Consider the following 20,675-nt stretch of genomic DNA (forward strand, 5'->3'; position numbering starts at 1 on the left):
GATAAAGTCTGTGTGTTGACCTGAGCCCGGTATAGTACATGTGTGTGACTCACAACACTTCACTGCCACTGTAATTCTTCAGAGGTTACTTAAGGTGTGACTAAAGCCCACTGAATTTTCAGCACAACACAGTCCTTGGGTCCCCGTGGAGCCAATGAAATAGTCAGGGATTAATTAAAGTTGTAATGAGTATAGAACCAGCAGCGCTCTACAGAAGCTGTAACTTCCTTCCATATCCACTGGGGTAAACTCGACCCAAAGGCTAGTAGCACTGCTTTTATCCTCACATGGCTAATTACAAATTACATATTTATATTGCATATTTGGACTTTCTAGGCTGCCCACAAAATCACACAGAGAGGCTTTGGCTCCTTAATGAAGAAAGAATAGTTTATGTGACCTTAGTCGATTAATTTTCTAGTAAGAATATGTTTGATGTTTGTGATTGATGCAGATGAGAAGAGCAACGAAGTGGATCTGTCGACCAGCGAGGACTGGGACGTAAAGACGATAACGAGTGCACTGAAGCTTTATCTGAGGTGAGGATCAGTGGGATGAAAGATGCAAGCACATAAACAAACGTTAAACAAGCTCACTTACTTCTTTGATAATCTATTAACTTTGTAATATTTTTATTTCTTACTCAAATCTTTTTATGGGGTTTTGTATCAGTGTTGCAAACAGACAGTTAACAGTGACATGTCAAAAATATCTGGGTGAGCTGGTTTCCTACTTGCCAGGCAAGACATACAAGTAATGACAAAGACAGACTATTACAAGAACCTTAGTTCAGTCTAACCCTCCCCTTACATACCTCTTAACCCTTCCCACCCACTTCTCAACTTCTCTCGACCCTTCACTAGATCCAAAATAAAATGAAATAAGAAAAACAAATTACCTTTGTAATATTTTTAAAGCAGAAATGCTAATATTCACTGTTCTTTGCTTTGTAATGCATGATTATAAACTGAATATCTTCGAGCTTTGGACTGTTGGCTGAATAAAACAAGTAGAACATCTCTTTGGACAGTTTGTATGCAAACTTTAATGGACAAAACAGCTAAATGTTCGAGTCCACAGATTGATCGACAAAGAAAATAACTAATAATAATTAATGCAAACCTAAAACCATCATTTATCATTGATTTGATTCTGCTTCTTATGCTTGTGTTGTGAAGTTGTAAATTTCACATAAATGACCCTTGAGCACATCTCGAGATGTAATTTAGTCATTTGGATTGTGTTGATGACTCAAACAAAGAATTTGGTGTCACTACTGCAGCGACACTTGATGCATTACTAACCATTAGATTTATCTTATGAGCCACAAAACCACAGTGTCATCAGATCAGATTCTGCCCTCACACAACCCCAGTGGTTGATGGTTGTTAAATCACTTTTAAAGAATATGAATATGAAAAAATCCATTGTCAACTCTGTCTTCTTTTCTAAATCAGATTTAATTACGCAAAGTGCCTCACTATAATTAACTCCTTACAAGGTCGCATCTCATACTGTATGCCTGTTCTACATTCATCACCTCCTTTCAGGTTGACAGTGACAGGTAGAGTGTATGAAGTTCAAAGTTTAAAAGCGGTTTGTTTGTAGGAAATAGAAGCGATTTCATTTAAATGCCAATTACTTTTTGTCATCGTGTGTGATTGGCAACAAATTGAGTTTGGCTTTGCTCATTTAAATGGATGCAAAGTTATATTTTCTCAGTTGGGACTGGTTTGTTTTGCTTAGAAACATTGTAAAAAATGCTAACGAAAAGCTGAAGCAATTAAGGCTTAATGTCAAACAACAATCACTATTGTCATTGTTGGGATTTATCTGCTCTTTAAGTTGCACAAATAAATCATGATCACTCATGTTCTTTAAGCTGTTATAAGTAGCTTAGCATAATTTACAGTAAAAAAAACTCCTAATTTTTCACACACTGGTGCTCTGTGCAGGCCCTCATGCAGCCTCTGCCTGAAACGACTCAGTCAGCTCTGTCCCTTTAAGAAACCCCGCCCCTACAAGCCCACTTTCTTCTGTCTGGCCAGCTCTCCGAAGCCTGCTGAGGCTGCACTTTATGACGTCACAAAGTGCAGCGATTAGAAGTAACTGTGTGAAACCTGGCGTTCACAGCAGCCTGCAGACTGAGCTGAGAAGCCTGGGGATTATTCCAGCATACTTTTACCTACAGATTTGAAACTTCAGCCACGTTTAGTACGGACATCCAACATTGTAACACTATATATAAGTCTTAAAATGTGAAACAGCATCATACCCCCTCTTTAATATACTATAAAATAATTTCTCTTCCACTACTGTTACTTGAAATGTTACTATGAAACAAGTGTTCTTTAAAGTTATTATAATTGGCTGTATGTCAGCATAGGAACCCTACCATCATCCATCAACTATACTGATCAGATGTAAAAGAATAATGTGGCACAAATGCCATGCACTATTTGAGATAACATAGCATATCCATATTGTAATATTATGTTAAACCACGCTGAGTGTTGCTGTAAGTTGTCTTAAGCTTTGTGTATGGCCTGCAGGAATAAAGCCGGGTCAATCTCAGTTTCCTCTGAGGCTAAGTACCTTTGGCCAGTGGCCAGCTGCAGTGTGAAAGTACCTTCAGATGAACTTGGTTATCTCAATGCGTGCACCATCTAATTCCATCCCCTGGCTCTACCACATTAATCATTGCTGTGTGCAGACCCTATAAAACAGTGTGCAGGCTATTTCTGTCCCCCCTCGCTCACTTCAACTCTCACTTCTCCCTCCAACCCCCCCAACCTTTTCTCTCTCTCTCTCTCTCTCTCTCTCTCTGTCTCTCTGTCTCTCTCTCTCTCTCTGAAGGAGCCTGCCTGAGCCATTGATGACCTATGGACTTTACAAAGAGTTTATCAGCCCTGCGAGTAAGTTTGACCACCTCTCATACTACATTTTAATCTATATACAGACCATACACAAACAACTGTATACATATGTGTTGTTTTAGACTGAAATGGACATTCTTTTTACTAACTTTTTGCACACTTAACTTACCAAAGCAGCTGTTAAAGGGACAGTTTTCAACCCCAGTCCTATCATGCTATTATGGGGAGCTAATGCCATTATGGTGGGGAAAAAAAGCAATTTCTCTCTTTGCCTTTGGAGGACGCTATCCGCTTCTCCAATGGGCCCTGGAAAACCTCCGCCAGGCGACGTAAAACGCATCACCTGGCGGAGGCCAGGGAGCTCGCTAAACTACACTTCCTCAATGTAGGACGCCCGCCTCCGATGTCATCTCTCATTTAAAATCGTCAGGTTTGAAATGTAGACTGCAGACCTGAAGATTTTTTAGACGATCCACCGGTATATTCTCGTCGTATTTTGGATTCTGTTTCGCTCTGAGCCATTGCCTGCAGCGAAAACGATTTTTTCACTCCAGCGTCTCTCGCTGGGCTGTTCCTTACAGAGGAGGGGTGCAATGCACGCAGGGTGTTTAAGGAATGTAGAATTGGTGAAACCACGAGCTGTTTGTACAACTTTCTCCACAGCTATGGCGCAAATTTCAAATAGTATTGCTTCTATCGATTACAGAGAACACCAGCTTTGACCTACAGTGACTTTTTACAGGGGCAAAACCTAAGTAAAGGATTTGTAGTCTGAAAGCTAAAGGAGGTATTCACAGTTGTCACCGTATTTAGACTATTTAACACTTGTCAGAGGGTCTCTTGAAACTTATAGTAAGTGCAGTTGACCAAAGACATACTTGGGCATACATTTTTGACACTTGAGACTGAGTTTTAGAACATTTTATTCCACTTGCTTATTTCTACAACATTAAACCTGCCATCATAAATCTGTGGACAGAAAAGCCATTAAAAGTTTAAAGGTTTAAAGTGACAGATAGGCTGTCATTTTCATGCCCTCAAAGGGTCCCGCGAGTGACCTTGAACAGCAAGGAGATGCTCTCTTTTTTCTCGCCCACATAACCTCATTTGTGTATGAAATGTTTTCAAAGCCAGCCAAACTTGAATCTTATTACAACAAGTGCTATAATTGGATCAGGTTGACATTTTTATCAGGCGCTCGCAATGCCCTCATAACGAGGGGGAAAAAATGGATTAGCAATGAATATTTTTTTGATGGATGACAGCATCCATAAGAGGCTTTTTTCCCGTGTTTAAATCCTTGTCGTTCCCATAGTAATGATATTTTGTGTGTCTGTGTGTGTGTTTGTGCGTGGGCGGTCAGATGCCCATGTGTGAGGAAATGTTTAAGAGATGATCTGGGGGGTTTTAACACAACCCTTTTATACGGTAGCGACAGTAACGTAAAGCTATCTCCCTCGCCAGCATAGTGGTCCCTGCTGCCAAATTCTGGGAGGCTTACAACCATATATCACTATCACACCTCTTCTTCGCTTCCTAAACTGGAATGTATCTTCCTCTTAACCTTATACTGGAGGGTGATAGCCTCATTCATTCATTGTGTCCTTAATGGTCCATTAACCTGTAATTTCCCACATTGTACCCAAATAGTTTTTTAGGACTTTTCAAGTAATAAAAGGTTAATTTCTAACTATAAATCTATTTTTATTTGGTGTTTCTGTACCTTAAACTCTGATTGCGCCTCGCTCAAATCATCATGTAATTAAAATGTGCTGTTTGCTAATGTTGTACAGTATTCTATCGCAGCTGCGTTGGCTCTTTGCCACTTGAGCAGCACATAGAAATCCTTGTAGTTTAACGCGAGTGCACGGCTGCTTCTGCGTTTGAACAGAGGGCTGCAGTCCAGAGTCTCGCATCCAAGCCGTCCACTGCCTGGTCCACAAACTACCGGAGAGGAATCGACAAGTCCTCGGGCTGCTTATGAAGCATCTGGCCAAGTGAGTGTTCATAGTTCCTTGGTCATAGTTCACCCAATCTCCACCCCCTCTCTCTCTCAGTTCTCTCTCTTCTGCTCTTCCTGTCTGTCTCCTCATTCTCACTCCACATGCTTTTTCTCTCTCTTCCTCACTCCCACTCTCTTCACTCCCCCTTCCCTGCTGTCACTCCATCTCCTCTCTGTCTACTCACTGACTGCTGGGTAAGAAAATTGATGCTGCTAGCATATTAACATTCCTTTTTGCCTTTGCTGAGGTCATTTTGGTTTACATATGAAGCTGTTGAAGGAGGACTGTGTAGTGTGCCGTTCCTGTTCAGCATGCCGTCATGAAGTGAAATGAAATGGACCTTTCAAATTAAGCCCTCTCTTGCGATTACTCTACACGCCCCTGGATGGAGCACTATTGTGCATCACTCCATTTGTGAGATTAGATAGAGAGAAAGATTTTAGAAATAATGTTAGCTAACATTACAAGGTTTTACCTCAGCAAGCTTTTTATAAACTAAATATGAGCAAATTGAAGATAAGTAAATAATCCCTCTTCCCTGAGGCAGTGAAAGTCTGCTGGATCTTATTTCATAGAAACCCGCTGCAGAATCAGGCTCTGGTAAAAAGGCAGCGCTATTGAAATTGAATTTGGATTATCCAGCGTGAAATTCTCCAGACTGGAGAGACTCGAATATTTTTCTGAAGTTGGCGTGTGTGCATGTCCTGCAGGGGAAGAAGCAGAGCCAGAATTTCACACTGCTATCTGAAATGGTTTCAGAGATGTTATAAATGTGAGTTGTCACCAATGTTTTTGTCTTCAAAGGCATCCTTTGAAGCTATTTAAACTGTCTCTCTGCAGACACACTGCATATCATCACATTTTCAGTGTGAAATCTTCACCTGTCCGTATAACTTTTTCTTCACATCAGACTTTTTTTCTACACATTTTCTGACTTTGTGACTTAAAGTTTCATTAACTAAAGACGTCCCGTAACTTAAGTGATGCAAATACATTTAATACACCTTATCATTCCTCAATGTCAATACATCATAGACGTGTTATTAAATTAATCAGAATAGACTCTTCCAGAAGGAGGAAAGCCTTATCAGTGTAGCATAAAAACATTTGGATTCTCAGTTTTCAGTGTTGGTGAAAGATGTGGAGATTTTCTTTTTGTTGTCAAAGATGTAAAATGTCACAAAATGTGCTAAAATACCTAATTTTAGGTTATTTTATCTTTAATGTCTTGTATTCAGAACCTCAATTTCCTCCATGTGTTATTTGAAATGCAACAAATGCTAATAATCATAAGGAATAAGACCAAAGGAAAGTTTAATGTTCTCCGTCAAGACAGCAAAATCTTGGGCTGCTAGTTTAGCTCAGTCGGGAGAGCAACCGCAGCATGCACAGAGGCTGCATCGGCTGCATCGGCTGCAGGTTTGACTCTGACTCGCGGACCTTTAGTGCATGTCATTCCCCACTCTCTCCTCCCCATATTTCCTGTCACTCTTCACTGTCCTGTCTAATAATGCAAAATGCCAAAAGTATTCTTGAAAACAAAAATTGCAAAATCTTGTTTTTTGAGTTTTTTCTTGCTTATCATGAAGGAAAAAACAACACAATACTTAAAGGTCACAATCATTTGTAATTAGCAGTGGTGGGCTGTCTTGCCTAAAACAAAGAACAACTCTCTGTTAACATCCTAAAAGCTATAAAGATTTTATGAATTGAAAGATTAACCAGGAGCCTTTATATTTAACGCCTGTGGCTATGTTTGAGGCTTTTGTCTACTCACTGAATTGATCCAGAGACAAGATGCTTCAAGATCTCTTTGCATGTGAAAACCCGTCCTTTATGTCAGAGTGCTTCCCCAGCAGTAGTAATGCCATATTCATATTCTTGTTTGTGTGTATACCTAACTTTTTCTTATTTAACCTAGAAACTTTACAGTGACAGTGATACATTTTCTTTTTCCTTGGTTTTATTTATTCTATTTCTGTTTCTCAAGAGTTCAGTGGTCGCTGGTTAAATATTAACCACAACATCAAGATTGTGGTTTGTGTTTCTCACCAGTCTGACTCTGTAAAAAATAATTCATACCAGTGAACGGGAGTTTGTAGGTTGCAGTAAAATGTGTATGATGTGATGTGTTGTTCTCCTCCGCAGTGTGGCGGCGCACAGCAAACAGAATCTGATGACCGTAGCCAACCTGGGTGTGGTGTTCGGCCCCACATTAATGAGGCCGCAGGAGGAGACTGTCGCCGCCATCATGGATCTCAAGTTCCAGAACATTGTGGTGGAGATCCTCATTGAGCACCATGAAAAGGTAATACACACAGCTTAGTATTGACTGTACTAAAATAATACACCTGAGACTTAACACTCCTGCAGACCAAGAAACGTCACATCAGAGTCTAATGATTGCACAAGATGAAATCTGAATCAGCAGACATGACAGTAAGCTGCACACAGCACCTTTGTGTTCACCAACCTGGGTGGCACGTGTAATTACTTGATACTAAGGAATAATAAATGTGCAAGCCAAGCAAAAAATCTTATGTTTATATGTCCTGGTTTGTTGGCACTGAGCACTTTCTTACTCTTGTTTTGAAGTTTTGCGTTGCTCTTAAGTTTCGATTTGGCAGTTTCAGCTGGCAGGGAAGTGCACACACTGTACTGTACCTCCATTAGGGAGGATGGGATGCTGTGTTGAGGCTGTTTAGACGTGTCTATATTCACATTAAATTCTTGCCTTATGCACCTCAAAGTCAGCTTCTGTGAGCAAATATTCTTGTGAATGAAATGCATCCTACTAAATAATTGGTACTCTGCGGTTTGTTTGGGTATATGTGTGGTATTTATTAGCTACTTTACATAATAATGTGCAGAAATGAAGTTCCTACATAATGAGACTTGCACCAATTTAAACTCTTGGGACGACATAACCTTCCCCCGGTTATTATTAATGTACAGAGAGATGTTGAGCAGCAGTTTAAATACAGAATGTTTCAATCTGGCCAATAGGGGGAGCCCTGAGTGCTCTTACCAGGGTTAACACATTATATTCTCTTCATTTTCACTAGGTTGATAATTCTGTGGATTATCATATACATCTTATTATATTTGGAAGGTCCTTTGTCTGCCTAAATACGTTTATTTTGGTTAGGAGTTGTTTCATAACCTGTAGGTCATGGGATCATGTAATCTCCCCAGAATGTCATTAATCAGTGCCAATCCTCACAGGGGGATAATTGTCTGTGTCAAAAGGGAAAAGGGTTGAGATTAGTTTTTTAATCTGTTTGCGGCAGATCTACACTCTGCGTGGAATCAGATGTAACCAGGAGCTTTTGCTGATTATTTTTCGTTAAATGAAAGATGATGAACATCTCCATCCAAGCTCACAAATCTAAAATAGGGTGTGACAGAATACAGATGCCTGATTTGCACCGACAGCATACACAAATGTGCTAAAACAACACCAGCAGCAGCAGCAGCAGCAGCACGGTGTATACTGCAAGTGTCTGAGGCTACCCAGAGGTATCCAACACCGTCCAGGTGATAAAGGATGTAGTGTTAGAATGCAGCAAGAGCATTTTTGGAAAGTACAGCGTGTTAGAGCAGGGGAAAAGTTGAGCAGACAGACAGGCATTAACTTCCCTCACAGCTTAGTCCCACTCTAGACTGTTGATACCCCCAGATACCAACAGTAGACTCTGTTTTACATTCACCTCCATCTGCAGAGAGAGGCGAGAGGGAGAGAGCGAGGAAGCAGAAAACTCTCAGCCATATCAGATTTCTCACTTTTTCTGTCTGCCTCTCTCCTCCAAAACTTTCTCTCTCTCTCTTTCCCACTCTCTCTCTCTCTCTCTCATGCCCCCTCCTCAGTGTCTGCCTCTCCCGTTCACACTCTCTCTCACTTTCTCTGCCACTTTTCTCTCTCTCCTCCCTTCCCTTCCCTACCTCCCTCCTCTCCTCGTCTGTGATCCTTTCTGAGGCTCTGCTGAGACTTCCTCCTCCTCTGCAGCCCTATTCTCTTTTAACTCTACATCTGAAGTTTATATGTAAACACGGCCCGGTGTAAACAGGCTGCACCAGTTGGCCAGCTCTCCTCCAGTCCAAACCCTGTTTATTTTACTCTCCGCTCTTCAGAGAGTGGGTCAATTTCTCTAAGGAGGAATGTCACCTTAACTTAGAGCCCAGATTTCATGACGGGATGTGATTGCGTTACATGTGAGGCTGCTCTTGTTTATTTTGGCACAAACTAAATCCTCTCACATGCAGTTTTTAGGGTCCAATCAATGTGCTGCGCAGCTTTTCCCTCGGAGCACATGCTGTGGCTGCAAATGGCCTTTTCCATTCATCTACCACTGTATAAAGCTTTTGAAACCCCGTTCACTAAGTGAGTTCAGCTGAGGACACGCTGCTGCTGCTCGACGCTCTCTGAGTTTCTGCACTCTGCTTTTGGTTTTGGTTGAGACTTACTCACATTGTGTATTCAGATCTTTGCAGATGCTCCGGAGTCATGCCCTCTTTCACCTGCTGCCCCAGTATTCTCCGCCCCCACAAGGCAGTCCAAGAAGCTGAGTCGGCAGAATCGGCCCCTGGCTGTCTACAATCCACAAGCCTTAGACATTCAGAATGGTAAGACGAGTGAACATCTGTCTATCTACACACCTCTCTATTATTTTATTAAAGCTCCCATGAAGAAAAGAAAACATTTTTTATCACATATGTTGTGTGCTGATCTCTCCCATCAATGACACTGTCAAAAGTGGAATATTTAAGTGTTTTTCTTTTCCTAAAAACATAAAAAGATGATTAAATCATGCGTATAATTGTTTTATGTCCAATTAAACGCTTTTGTGAATATTCATGTCCGTCCCCCAATTACACGCAAGACCTACAAGTAGGCTAGCAATTAGGTGTTGTACCTGTGTTTGTGTTGTCACATTTAGTGATGTTGGCTACTTTAAACGGCAGCTTTTATCAACTCCCATCGCTGGCTTCCTGCCTTATAAGGAAACCTAGTCAGCATTCATTGCCTTTTTCTTTTGCTTCGTTTTTGGTCTGTTTTGTCTAAATAAGTCCGTTGCGAGCGACAAATCATTCCACCAATTTAATTCCTCTCAAAATGTAAGCTGTGCGCAGTTTCAGTCGCAGTTACTAAGAGCAGTATAGCTTTTTTTATAAAGATAAAAAAATGTTTGGATTTTTGAATTGTAATTTCTGAAAGTAGATTTAAAGAAGCTGTATGTCATTCACGCTACTTTTTATTGATGTAGCTAGGTGTCTGAAGAATTTTTAAGCTAGCTAGCTACTTCACTTGTCTTGTCTCACTTATCTTAGACCACATAAAAAAAGACACTGTAATAAACTGCAATTTATTGAACCTAATCTGCTCATTTAAACTAATAATCTTGAATATTTTCATTTAAATAAATGTCTGTTAAGTTACTATCTATCGCCAAATGAGGTAACACAATGGTGATTGAGAACTATGGCCCACTGATGAAAGCCTTTGATATGCAGTTTGTAGTATTATTATGGACTGGGTGTCTGTGGTGACAGTGGTCGGTCTGCCAGAGAGGGTAGGCGGAGCTAAGCAGCTTATTTTCCGGTGTCTGCAGGTGTTGCAATTAAGCAGTAATCTACTATGGTTGAACAAACAAAGAAAAGATGGATGACTACAGATACAACTTAAAAAATAAGTGAAAATGTAAAGAAAAAGAAACAAATTGGACGCTCAGATGAAGGCAAACAGTCTAAAAAGGAAAGCGAGTTACAACCGGAGCCAACCGTGGACGTCACACACGCAGCACTGTCTGGATATCTGGGACGTGTGCTCCCGCAATTACCGCTTATCGCCATAGTTGCCGCCAAAGAGAACGAAACTGTAATCTTCGAGATTACCACTCTAAATTGTCTCTCACTTGGAGTTATACACAATTGTCAACTTCAAGTATTTATGCTGTCTGCCACAGTTTGTGATACTACTTGTGGAAGGCACTGTCTGATCCCGCCTTCAGATTGAAATAAAGCCCCCTCTGAAACAGTTTAAACCTTAACATTATAGGTTTCAGGATTTCTTGCAGGGCTGCTGTATGATAAACTGCATTAGTGTAGTTTCAGCTCAGTGTATCTCATAAACTGGCAACTAAGTGTGTTTAACCCTGATTGCTGCTGGGCTCTGAATACAGTCACTCACTCACTCACTCACTCACTCGTGCTGAGGTTGTCTGTTGCTTAGTGACCACTATGAACCGTAGCGATGTGTACAGATGACATACTGAACTCAGTCGCCTTTCTCTCACAGTAATACTGTGTGCAGAGATTTGCATCTATGACGCTGTACACACTTTTTTTTTTACTTTAAAATGCTTCAAACTGATGAAAAATAGTGAAAAGGTGTGCTGATCATCTGAACTGGTGACTGTTACTCCTTTTTTATATTTGGCCAGTCAAATCCCTTCCCCTCCATAATAAAGAAGTCTAAATCTGCTTACCAGATTGCCTCTCTTAACCTCCCTCATTCCAGCTTTTACTGTGGCGTATTTTAATATGAGGGATAAAAGGCATAATCCTTTTTTAACCTTTGTATCTTTTATGTGACTCCTACGTAATGGTTTTAAAGTGCGTTGTCTCAGCATTCATGGGGTAAAAACAATTCTAAGGACAATGAAGTAGAAAAGATACAAAAGTGATTTAGTATGCAAGTCTTCTTGTGACACTGCATGTGCCGAACATCCCTGCAGACATGACGAGCTGAGCGGAGCGGCAGGTACAGGTGATAATTTGCTGCAGGTGCATCACCACGAGCACCCCTTTGCTACTGTCACGTTTTCATTTGATACATTGTCATTATAAAATATTAATCACAAATGCTTAAAATTTTCAAATGTGCGAAACGAACATTTTTTTCTCCATAGCCAGAAGCATCAGGAAAAGAATTAGCAAATGTGCATCAGCTTAGTAGTGAATGATTGGGATGTTTACGTACAATGAAAATGCTGACAGATGTGACTTTTCCAGGAGGAGCGCTCTGAAAAAGACATTAAACCAAGAAATTTATTGAGCAAAGAAGAATAGAAACAGATCTAACCTCTTGTCACATCTGTAAATGTTCTATGTTAAGTGATTTTTAAAGGCTGCTACACACCCATTGTCGAACCACACAATGCCCACTCACTGCATGATTTACATCTCCTCCTTTCCCTGTTGAAACTTTGAGGGTGGGACAGCCTTCATCTTTTTTATAACTTTGTTAAGTTTGGTGATCTCCCAGAATTTCTGGGTGGATGTGCAGTTTTTCTGTAAGTGTTTACAAACAAGTAAAAACATTATGGATGGATGGATGGATCCCAAACTGGGAAATTGTGGCGTTACAGCAGCAGGTTTTCAAAGCGAATACAGCACAGGAGAAAATAGATGCACAGTAAAAATAACCCTAACACTAGAAGAAAGGAATATATACATCCAATGAAGTTAACCATTTAAGAGAAAACACACACACAACGGGAGCTGCTGCAACAGGCTGCCACTTAGCACGGCACCGGAAACAGAAGTGACAAGTGTTGAAAGTCTCCTTGTACGTCAACGGAGTAAACGGTTACTATGACCAAACAAACAAACAAAAAAAAAAAAGATCCATAATTTGGCTGATGACTGATGTCACACAGGGGAAACTGTTAGGCTCTAACAGGGAAGTGAGGTCAAGTAAGGTCAAAAACCACACGTGCAATTAACACTTCTTACCACAGGTGCCGCCAGAGAGAACCACACAGAGGTCATTTAGATCAGTGATTCTCAGCTGGTCTCGCCTCAGGACCCACCACCACCTTCTTAGTGACAAATCGTCACCCACATTTCTGAAAGTTTCCAACCATTCAAATATATTTAAAGCTGCTGTGAGGAACTTTCGGTTTGTGTTGATTGTGGCGCCCCCTGTGGACAAAGCCGTACCTCTCATCTCTTTGCTGATTTTGTCCTGTATATGCTTAAGTGGTGATTTTTAACAAAAAATGTCACCCTGTTTTCATATGTCATATGGATCACTCACTTTACATTTTTACCCTGGAAAATGTAAACAAAGGCAGCGCGATAATAACTATAAATAATCAGTCCTGTTGCTGATGGTCTGGTTTGCTTTTGTAGGTCATACAGAGTAATCAGAATTAATTACAGTCTGTTTAATAACCAGCAAAATCCTCAGAGGAGCTTAAATGAACAATAATGCAGTTTGGACTTGAGACCGAACAAACCATCACAGCATGCCAACACCACAAAATACAGCAGTATAATGGTCAAGCAAAATGACCAGCAGGTAGCAGTGCAGAAGAGGAAAATATTCCCTCTACAAATCATTCAATTAGCAGCTTAATAAATGCATTTTCTGTTGGGCTCATCAAGTTTCAAGAATGTAGCTGTAACTGGGATAACCCAGTCAGTGGCTACATAGAATGTGAAGAAACAACACGACTACTGCACACACATCATAGGAAACCCATGTCTTTCAAAATAAAAGCACAGCATAGACTTTTTGCCAACTTTTTGCCCACTGAAAACGGCTCCACGTCCAACTTTTGGGTTCCGACCCACTAGTTGAGAACCATGGATCTAGATTATAACAATAAGTACATAGGACCAAGCTTGCTATGGTTGCATGCATGGTCAATGGAGAATGTATGAGTATAGTTACTACATTTAGTTATGATTACACTGTAGCCGTAGCTCAGAGGAAATTCCATCTTATTCAAATATGGACTTTTGGTTTAAGTGCTTTAATATCTGTTTGTTTAAAAAGGATCCAAACAAACTACTTTTTAACATTAGCAGTTGCTCCTGTGCCTCACCCGTCTCCCAAAAGCAGGATCTTCACTTGACAGTAAAATTGAAATAAAAAGAGCTCTGGTCTCCCTTGTGTTTCCCAGATTTCTGTCTATAACTGAAGCAGTGTGTTATTATGAATAATACAAACTTGGTTGAAAGTCTCGCCTGTTTTGACAGCAGTTTGATTTTAAAGTCCCCTGTCGAAGCGGAGTTGCCTTATGCATTGATAAATTATTCAGCTGGTTTATCAGGCAACCTATCATCAGGAAGCTGGAATAAGCTGAATCTTTTACAGTACAAGAAAATTAATGTTAATGATGTTGTTAATTAAGACAAGCACTGTTTCTTTTTTCATCTTAGTTTCAGTGGTGGGAGATGGTTCCAGTCTAGCGACAGATGAGACTTCAATGGGCAGCAATGAGTCTGTATCGTCCCAGTCATCGTCAGCCTCGGCATCAGAGACATCCACAGAGAGGACCGACCATGCACCACTTAAAAGCAGCCTCAGCTCAGGCAGCAACTCCAGGTGAGTGCTGAGGTCCCAAATCAATATGTGACTATGCACCAGTGAGAATGCAGGTTGTGGTTGTGAAGCAAGTGGATCCACAGCAGCAGAGGTAAGAATATGGTTTACATTTAAATGTGGACTGTGTTCTCCGTATGGTTTGCAAATTATAGTGATGTAACTGCAATATCAAAATTGAATATTTCACCACCAGCCTTTTCTCTTATCTATTATCTGAAAATCACACTTTACTAGTTTGCTTTGAGCATGTTGTAACTCCGTTCTTCGAAAGTACAGTTGATTACTTCATATTCAGACCAAGTTGACTTCTCGTTTCACTTCATTCTTCATGGTTTGAATTGCGAAAAATGTAAATGTGGGAGGCGATTCACAGGATTGGAGCACATGTGACTCAACGTAAGCATTGTCACTACACAGGCAAATTATTATGTCTATTGTTACATTTTTTTTATTGTAAGTATTATTTATTTTCTTTGTTTGCATTATATTATATGTATTATTATTGTTGTTATTATTATTATTATATAAATATTTATAATAATAATAATATATTAATATTATCTGTAATCTTTTTATTTTTTTAATTTTTTTCAATTTAAAATATCATGTTACAATTGTTTTGTGACAAAAAAAATACGGTTATTTTGATTTTCTCAACATACCTTTAATGGGGCGACTCCTGCGAGCTAGTTCAGGCAGGCAATTCGGTCTGCACTCATTTCACACTTGCGTCACTCTCCGGTCACCTGACAAACACTTCCTCCCAATTTTTGACGGTCTATTTAAGCTGCAAGATTTCCGGTCTCTCCCTCTGTTCCGTCATCGCTACCGCTGCCCTGCACCTGTACTGCGCTCTTACTTTCGACCCCACCACCACCCCAGCATCCCCCTGCAGGCTCCGGTGCAGGGGTGTTTAAGATATGATCTCTTCACTCCTCAAATTTCTGCACGTAAAATAAATCTGCGAGGAGTGATGAGGTCGGAGCCTAGACGCCAAACACAAGCTGTGTTCTGCTGCTGCAATAAACACTTCAAACTATCACAAACGTGCATTGTCTGACTGAACTTGAAAACAGTTCCAACTCAGGTAACAGGAACTTTGATCAAAACCTAAGCTGCATCTATGTTTCAAATTGCAGCAGAGTGAAATAATGACTGAATCATTTACTGACATACAGCACAAGAGCCTAAAAATAGTGACTCTTAAATCTTGTCCCCTCTTCCCTGATTAGTAAAGCGAAAACTGAAGCTCGCCCTCATTGAGCGCCTATACGCCATCATAGTAGCAGCACTATGGATGCCCCACATTCTGCATTTTCCACTTTAGCAACAAGAGAAATTAACAACAGAAACCATGTCATCATTATTGGCGAACAGAATTTGATTTTGAATATCCTGGAATTGTAGCAGCTCAATTTTTTTGGTAACCTGTGAGGACTCAGAAATTGGAAGAAAAGCTTAACCAGAATTTAAATGCTAGTTTGGTTTCAGTCCTTATTTTCATCCTGTCAGTCAAATATCAACAGTTTGTACTTGTCCCTCTGTCTGTTGTGCTAGAGTAATAAGCAGATGGAAAAAAAGCTTCAATATTCTGAAGGCTTTCCCTTTCTGTCCTCACTCTCTCTTCTAAGTCCTTGGTCCTTTTTGTTGTTTCCAGCCCATGCCTTGTCTTGAATGCTGATGTGTGAGGGATGAATTATTGGGTTATGCTGCAGATGTTAGACACTCTGCTGTGTCATGTCTACAGATTCACCTTGAAATAGACTTTTTCCTCATTCACTGTCCCCTTCTCCTTCCTGAGCAGCTGAAAAGAGCCGTAAAATAGAAACAAATCCACTTCACAACTTGACAGAGGACAATGTGATTCCTCTCCCTCTTTGACCCCCGTGGGCGTGTGCCCACCTGTGTGTGTAGGCATGTTTGTAGCAAGTGTTTTCTCTAAGTTGCAGGATTGGACAGACAAGGCTCTATATCACTTATGTAACCGCCAGCTTTTTTTTCCCCCTGTGGGTATTTCTTTTCTGCTTTCCCACATATGTGGCATCATGTTGGAGGACGGAAGGAGCAACCAGGAGGAGGTCGTAAATCTCAGCTCTTATTTGTTTGGCGGACAGGTGGCCGAGCGTTGGCCGTGTAAATCGTATTGACATTGGGGAGATATTCATCTTGTTTACCCTTATAGCCGCAGCCGCTGTCCCTTTATGAAGACTTGCGCCATATGTCACAGGGTGTCGCCCTGGCTTTGTTCACTCATAAATCTTAGCATGTGAGATGGTTGAGACCTGTTAGCACAGCACCTTTGGCCTGGAACCCATGGATTCAGCTTCTGTTGTAGCCAAAAAGAGCAGTAGGGATGGCAATAGCTGTTTTACTTTAAGCCACTCTCAGGAATGTTTTATCTGCACTCTCGTGAGCTCAAACGTGCACCTGGAAGTGGAAAATATAAGTCTGTTTCCTGCAGAAAAAGCTGCAGCAAAATCTGCCTGGTCATACACAAATGCATCCTGACTCACGCAGTATCATGCAATAACTCTTTGTGGACTGTGGCGTGATTTATCATCTCCGTCATTTTCGATGTCTTGCCTCATTTCTCCTCTTCTCCCTCAAATTCAGTCACAGCTTCTCCCTGTGGTTCTGTTGCCCAAAGTCCTTCCCACTGAGGTTACATGTTTTGGCCACTTTTTCCTTCCTCTCCCCTGCCCTTCCTCCAGCCCTCCGTGCCTCTCTGGCAGACAGCTGTGAATCATAAAATGGTGGATCAGAGTTTATTTCCTGCCCACCCAAACTTGAGGTGGCTGGGCAGGCAGCCTGGCTGTAAGTTTGATCCCACTTTTCTACTAGAAACACTTTAAAATCCCACCACTGCCTTTCTTTCTTTAGTAAAAAGGCAGTGGATAGTCCCGCTCATCCCCGTGTTACCTCCACGCCAGGATCATCGAGGCCTGGATGCTGCAGGGCGGAAATTCCTGCAGTAATGAGAAGCAGCAGTCCACTTCTGATGATAGATTTCTCCCTGCTACTATCCTGGCAGTGTGAGATAATCGGATGATTAGGATTGTTAAAATAATAAACCAAAAGACCTCCAGTTGCAGTTCACTTTAATATCCAATGTTATATAATGTATGCCAATATAAGTGAACATTTTTATGAAAGATAGAAACATCTCGAGCGGGATTTTCACATACAGTGCATTTTCACAAGAGTCCCCATTTACTGTATTTAATCATGTTTAGAGAAGAAGCTTAGCTAGGCCTGTGATGATGAGTAAAAAACAAGGGATGAGCAATTCAAAGCTTGATGCTATTTTTGTAGAAGAGAAATGGCAAACGATTTCCCTCGGTTTGGCTTAGCTATAATTGTGAAAGCAATTTTGGGATGAATCCATTTACCTCTGGTACATTTAGCAAGTTTCTAGGGCAGCCATGTGGCATTCACTGACTCTGCCTGTTTACTCTAGAATTATTTTGATATCTGCTCATCTTCACAGATCTGTATAATCCTTATCCAAATGAAAGAAGCAGTTCACATGTAAAATGTTCCTTAATACGTGAACAAGCCTTTTCCTGTTTTTAAGGTGATTGTGTTTGTGGGCTTTTTGTGTGTATCTGAGTGGGTTCACCTGCAGGTGGCTGAGGTGTTGGTGCTCCTCTGCTCTCCCTTATCTTGGCTGTGACCCAGGCAGACAGTGGTTGTGCCTGGGCCCAGGTTAATGAGTGGATTTGCTGCACTGCAGCGCACTATCCCCCCATGCTGATGTGGAGCAGCTGAGCACCACAGTGGCCCCACACTGCTGCAGAGCTATAAATCACCCACAGTCAGGCCAGGCCCGAACGGAACAGCCACCGCTGGGGATGGACAGGCGCTCGGAGAGGGAGGCAGGGGAGCAAATTGAGGGAGGAAGTGATACAGAGGGGAGAATGAAAACGTGAGGCCAGTACTGTGTGTTCACCTCCACCTATGTCCACATAAGATCCCCTACCATGTTCCCCCTTAAGGCCGCCCCGCTCTCTCTCCTCCACCAGTGCCAACGTAACCACTATTCACAACATCCTCTCCACCTCCAGCCCCTCCCCAGCTGCTCCCTCTAATTGCCTTTATTAACGTCTCTATGGGAGCGGCAGCTAGGAGCAATTTGCTCATTATGTACTGTATTAGCAGCGGCCCTGGGGCAGGCATGGAACACAGAGGGATGCCTGGCTTAGACTCCTGCTCTCCTCCTCTCCACTCTGCCTTTACCAGGACCCCTGCCTCCATCCTGTAGGTCGGCCGTAGACTCGTTGGCCCTGACACCAGCCAGGGTAACGCACGGCTACTGCTGTAGCAGATAAATCCTCTGGTCAAAGGGCCAGAGGGTTTATGTTCTACTTTATAAAAGTAGAAGCTATATACATTACTTTAGGCATTGAATGAACATGTATGGGTGACAAATCAACATAAAGTGGGTCACCAGAAGCCTCCAGAAGAGATTAATTGCACCTTGGCATTGATTCTACACAAATCTGGAACAAGACCACAATTTTTCCAAAAGATATTCCCTCATTCGGTGTTTTGTGGGGGATGATGGGGGAGAGCGCTGTCAAACAAGTCGGACCAAAATATCCCATAGGTGACTCAAGACCATAACGTTTGATTCATGGTGATTCATGCTCATCAAGACTTCAGTGACGCCATGCGCTGGCTTAACAGAGGTTAAGTTGTTGTTTCCTGTAGTTTTTACCTGGCTGTCTGTCATGCATAGATAGTCCATCATAATTCTTTTAAATCAAAGTTATTTTAGTGTAAAACATGTAATTGTTGCATCCATGTGGTTCTTTCTCTTGGCGTCTCTCTGCAGGCAGGTTTGACTTACAGTTTCCCTTTCGCCTGTCCTCTGAACAAAGAAGCAAACAACTGTCCTGTGTATGAATATTCCTCCAGAACTCAAACATCATGTTTAATTCATGACTGTTTGCATCTGTCACTCTGAATCCTCTCCCTCAGATACAGTCATCCAGATGGCTTTAGACTGAGAATTTGTTATTCGTCTGGCCTTTTTTTCTTTTACAGGTTGACAGAATCAGTCTGGTCAAAGTTTAGCCAATTGATTTTACAATAATGTTGCTACTTGGCTTTAGTAATGGAGCTCAAGAACCCTTTAAAAAAATGATACAGAAGGTCAAATCAGTGTCTTTGTATGACTTTAAAAGTCAGACCTTGAGATAAATATATCAAAGTAGCTCTTGATGTTTACCTTTCAGGTTAATATGGGCTGCTGTTGAGAGTCGGTCCTTTTCAAGAGGCTTTTTAGCAGATGGAGAGGAATAGATTATTTAATTTTTTTGAGGCCTGTTGTCCTTGTTATTGGGATAAGTGTACAGCCTGCACACAATGAGAATTCAGAGAGCAAGGCCCTCCTGTGTGCAACTGTTTTACAATAGAATAAAATACGATTTAATTTGTATTCTTCTTTCTTTAAGGACACATTTAAAAAATCTCAGTCAAAAGTGAGATTGGATTCATGTAGAGATGTATTATCATCAGGTCTCCATAACAACAGGTTGCTTAGTTTAGCTCACCTGTTGCACTGATTCCACCACTGACAAAGTCACAATGACTAAAAACTTCTGTTTTCTCCTCTCCACTTTGCAAAGAGCCGCGAGGTCCAACAGTTTCTTCCTTCTGTCTAAAAGACACGTAATTAATGGCAGTTGGGTTAAACAAGGCAACAGTGTAAGATCTTTGGGGACTAAGGTGTGTTTTGTAATCCGCAGGGCCCCCGATTCAGGAGCCGCCTGGTCGCCTACTGGAGCACCAGGAGAGAGTCACCCTGCCGCAAACACAGCTGCTTCTGACAAAGAGAAGCAGGAGGAGAGGTAAGACAGGGCTCCCTCTCTTTGGATTCTTCGTCTCTTTTCAGTGGACTACTTTTTCCTGTCTTTATTTCTGTTTCATTAACTCATCTTCACGCTCACATACTGGTTGAATGTCACACTTCAAGATTCTTTCACTCTTTCGGTTTTCACTTGTTGCTCCATCACCGGCATGCTCTTCTTATCTCGCCTGTTCACTCGCCTAAATCCCTCACTTTTCTGACATCTACTTGCACATCAATGTTTCCCCTCACTTTCTCGTATCCTCACCCATAAATTTGGTTTACCTTTTGAGGGATCTTAATGCAACAAAAGTGTTGGTTGTAGCAGGGGCAGCAACCTTCTCCCCTTTCTGTCAAACCCCAGATACGCACACGGGTATCTGAGCAGACCGGGTGGGATTGTGTACAGTTTGCCCATTTTCAGTCTGAGGCTAAATGATGAATTCACTTTCAGAGCTTTCAGACGGGAGCGAGAAAATGACAAACAGCTCGGTCACTCTATGAGCAGTCCATTTTTGTATAAATACAAATCCTCATTTTTCCAAAAGCGGTTTTGGGAGGGTGCATTCTTCCAAAAAATCTGAATTCAGGAACTCGGCTGAACATTGTTG

The 20,675-nt window shown here is 41.4% G+C and overlaps 1 protein-coding gene across 2 annotated transcripts in view; it reads left to right on the forward strand.

The window, feature by feature from the left end:
* Positions 1–20,675, forward strand: part of arhgap10 (Rho GTPase activating protein 10) — a 50,715-nt gene that overhangs the window by 24,761 nt on the left and 5,279 nt on the right. For both annotated transcript variants that reach the window (XM_069666191.1, XM_069666192.1), the window contains exons 15-21: positions 455–539; positions 2,857–2,915; positions 4,768–4,873; positions 7,028–7,187; positions 9,361–9,502; positions 14,048–14,213; positions 19,964–20,065. In XM_069666191.1, coding sequence (XP_069522292.1) covers positions 455–539; positions 2,857–2,915; positions 4,768–4,873; positions 7,028–7,187; positions 9,361–9,502; positions 14,048–14,213; positions 19,964–20,065 — 820 coding nt within the window. The remainder of the gene's footprint in view (positions 1–454; positions 540–2,856; positions 2,916–4,767; positions 4,874–7,027; positions 7,188–9,360; positions 9,503–14,047; positions 14,214–19,963; positions 20,066–20,675) is intronic.

The sequence above is a fragment of the Semicossyphus pulcher genome, unplaced genomic scaffold (genome assembly GCF_022749685.1).
Source record: "Semicossyphus pulcher isolate SPU_LCO1_2020_fin unplaced genomic scaffold, fSemPul1.0.p SCAF_17, whole genome shotgun sequence".
NCBI classification, from domain to species: domain Eukaryota; kingdom Metazoa; phylum Chordata; class Actinopteri; order Labriformes; family Labridae; genus Semicossyphus; species Semicossyphus pulcher.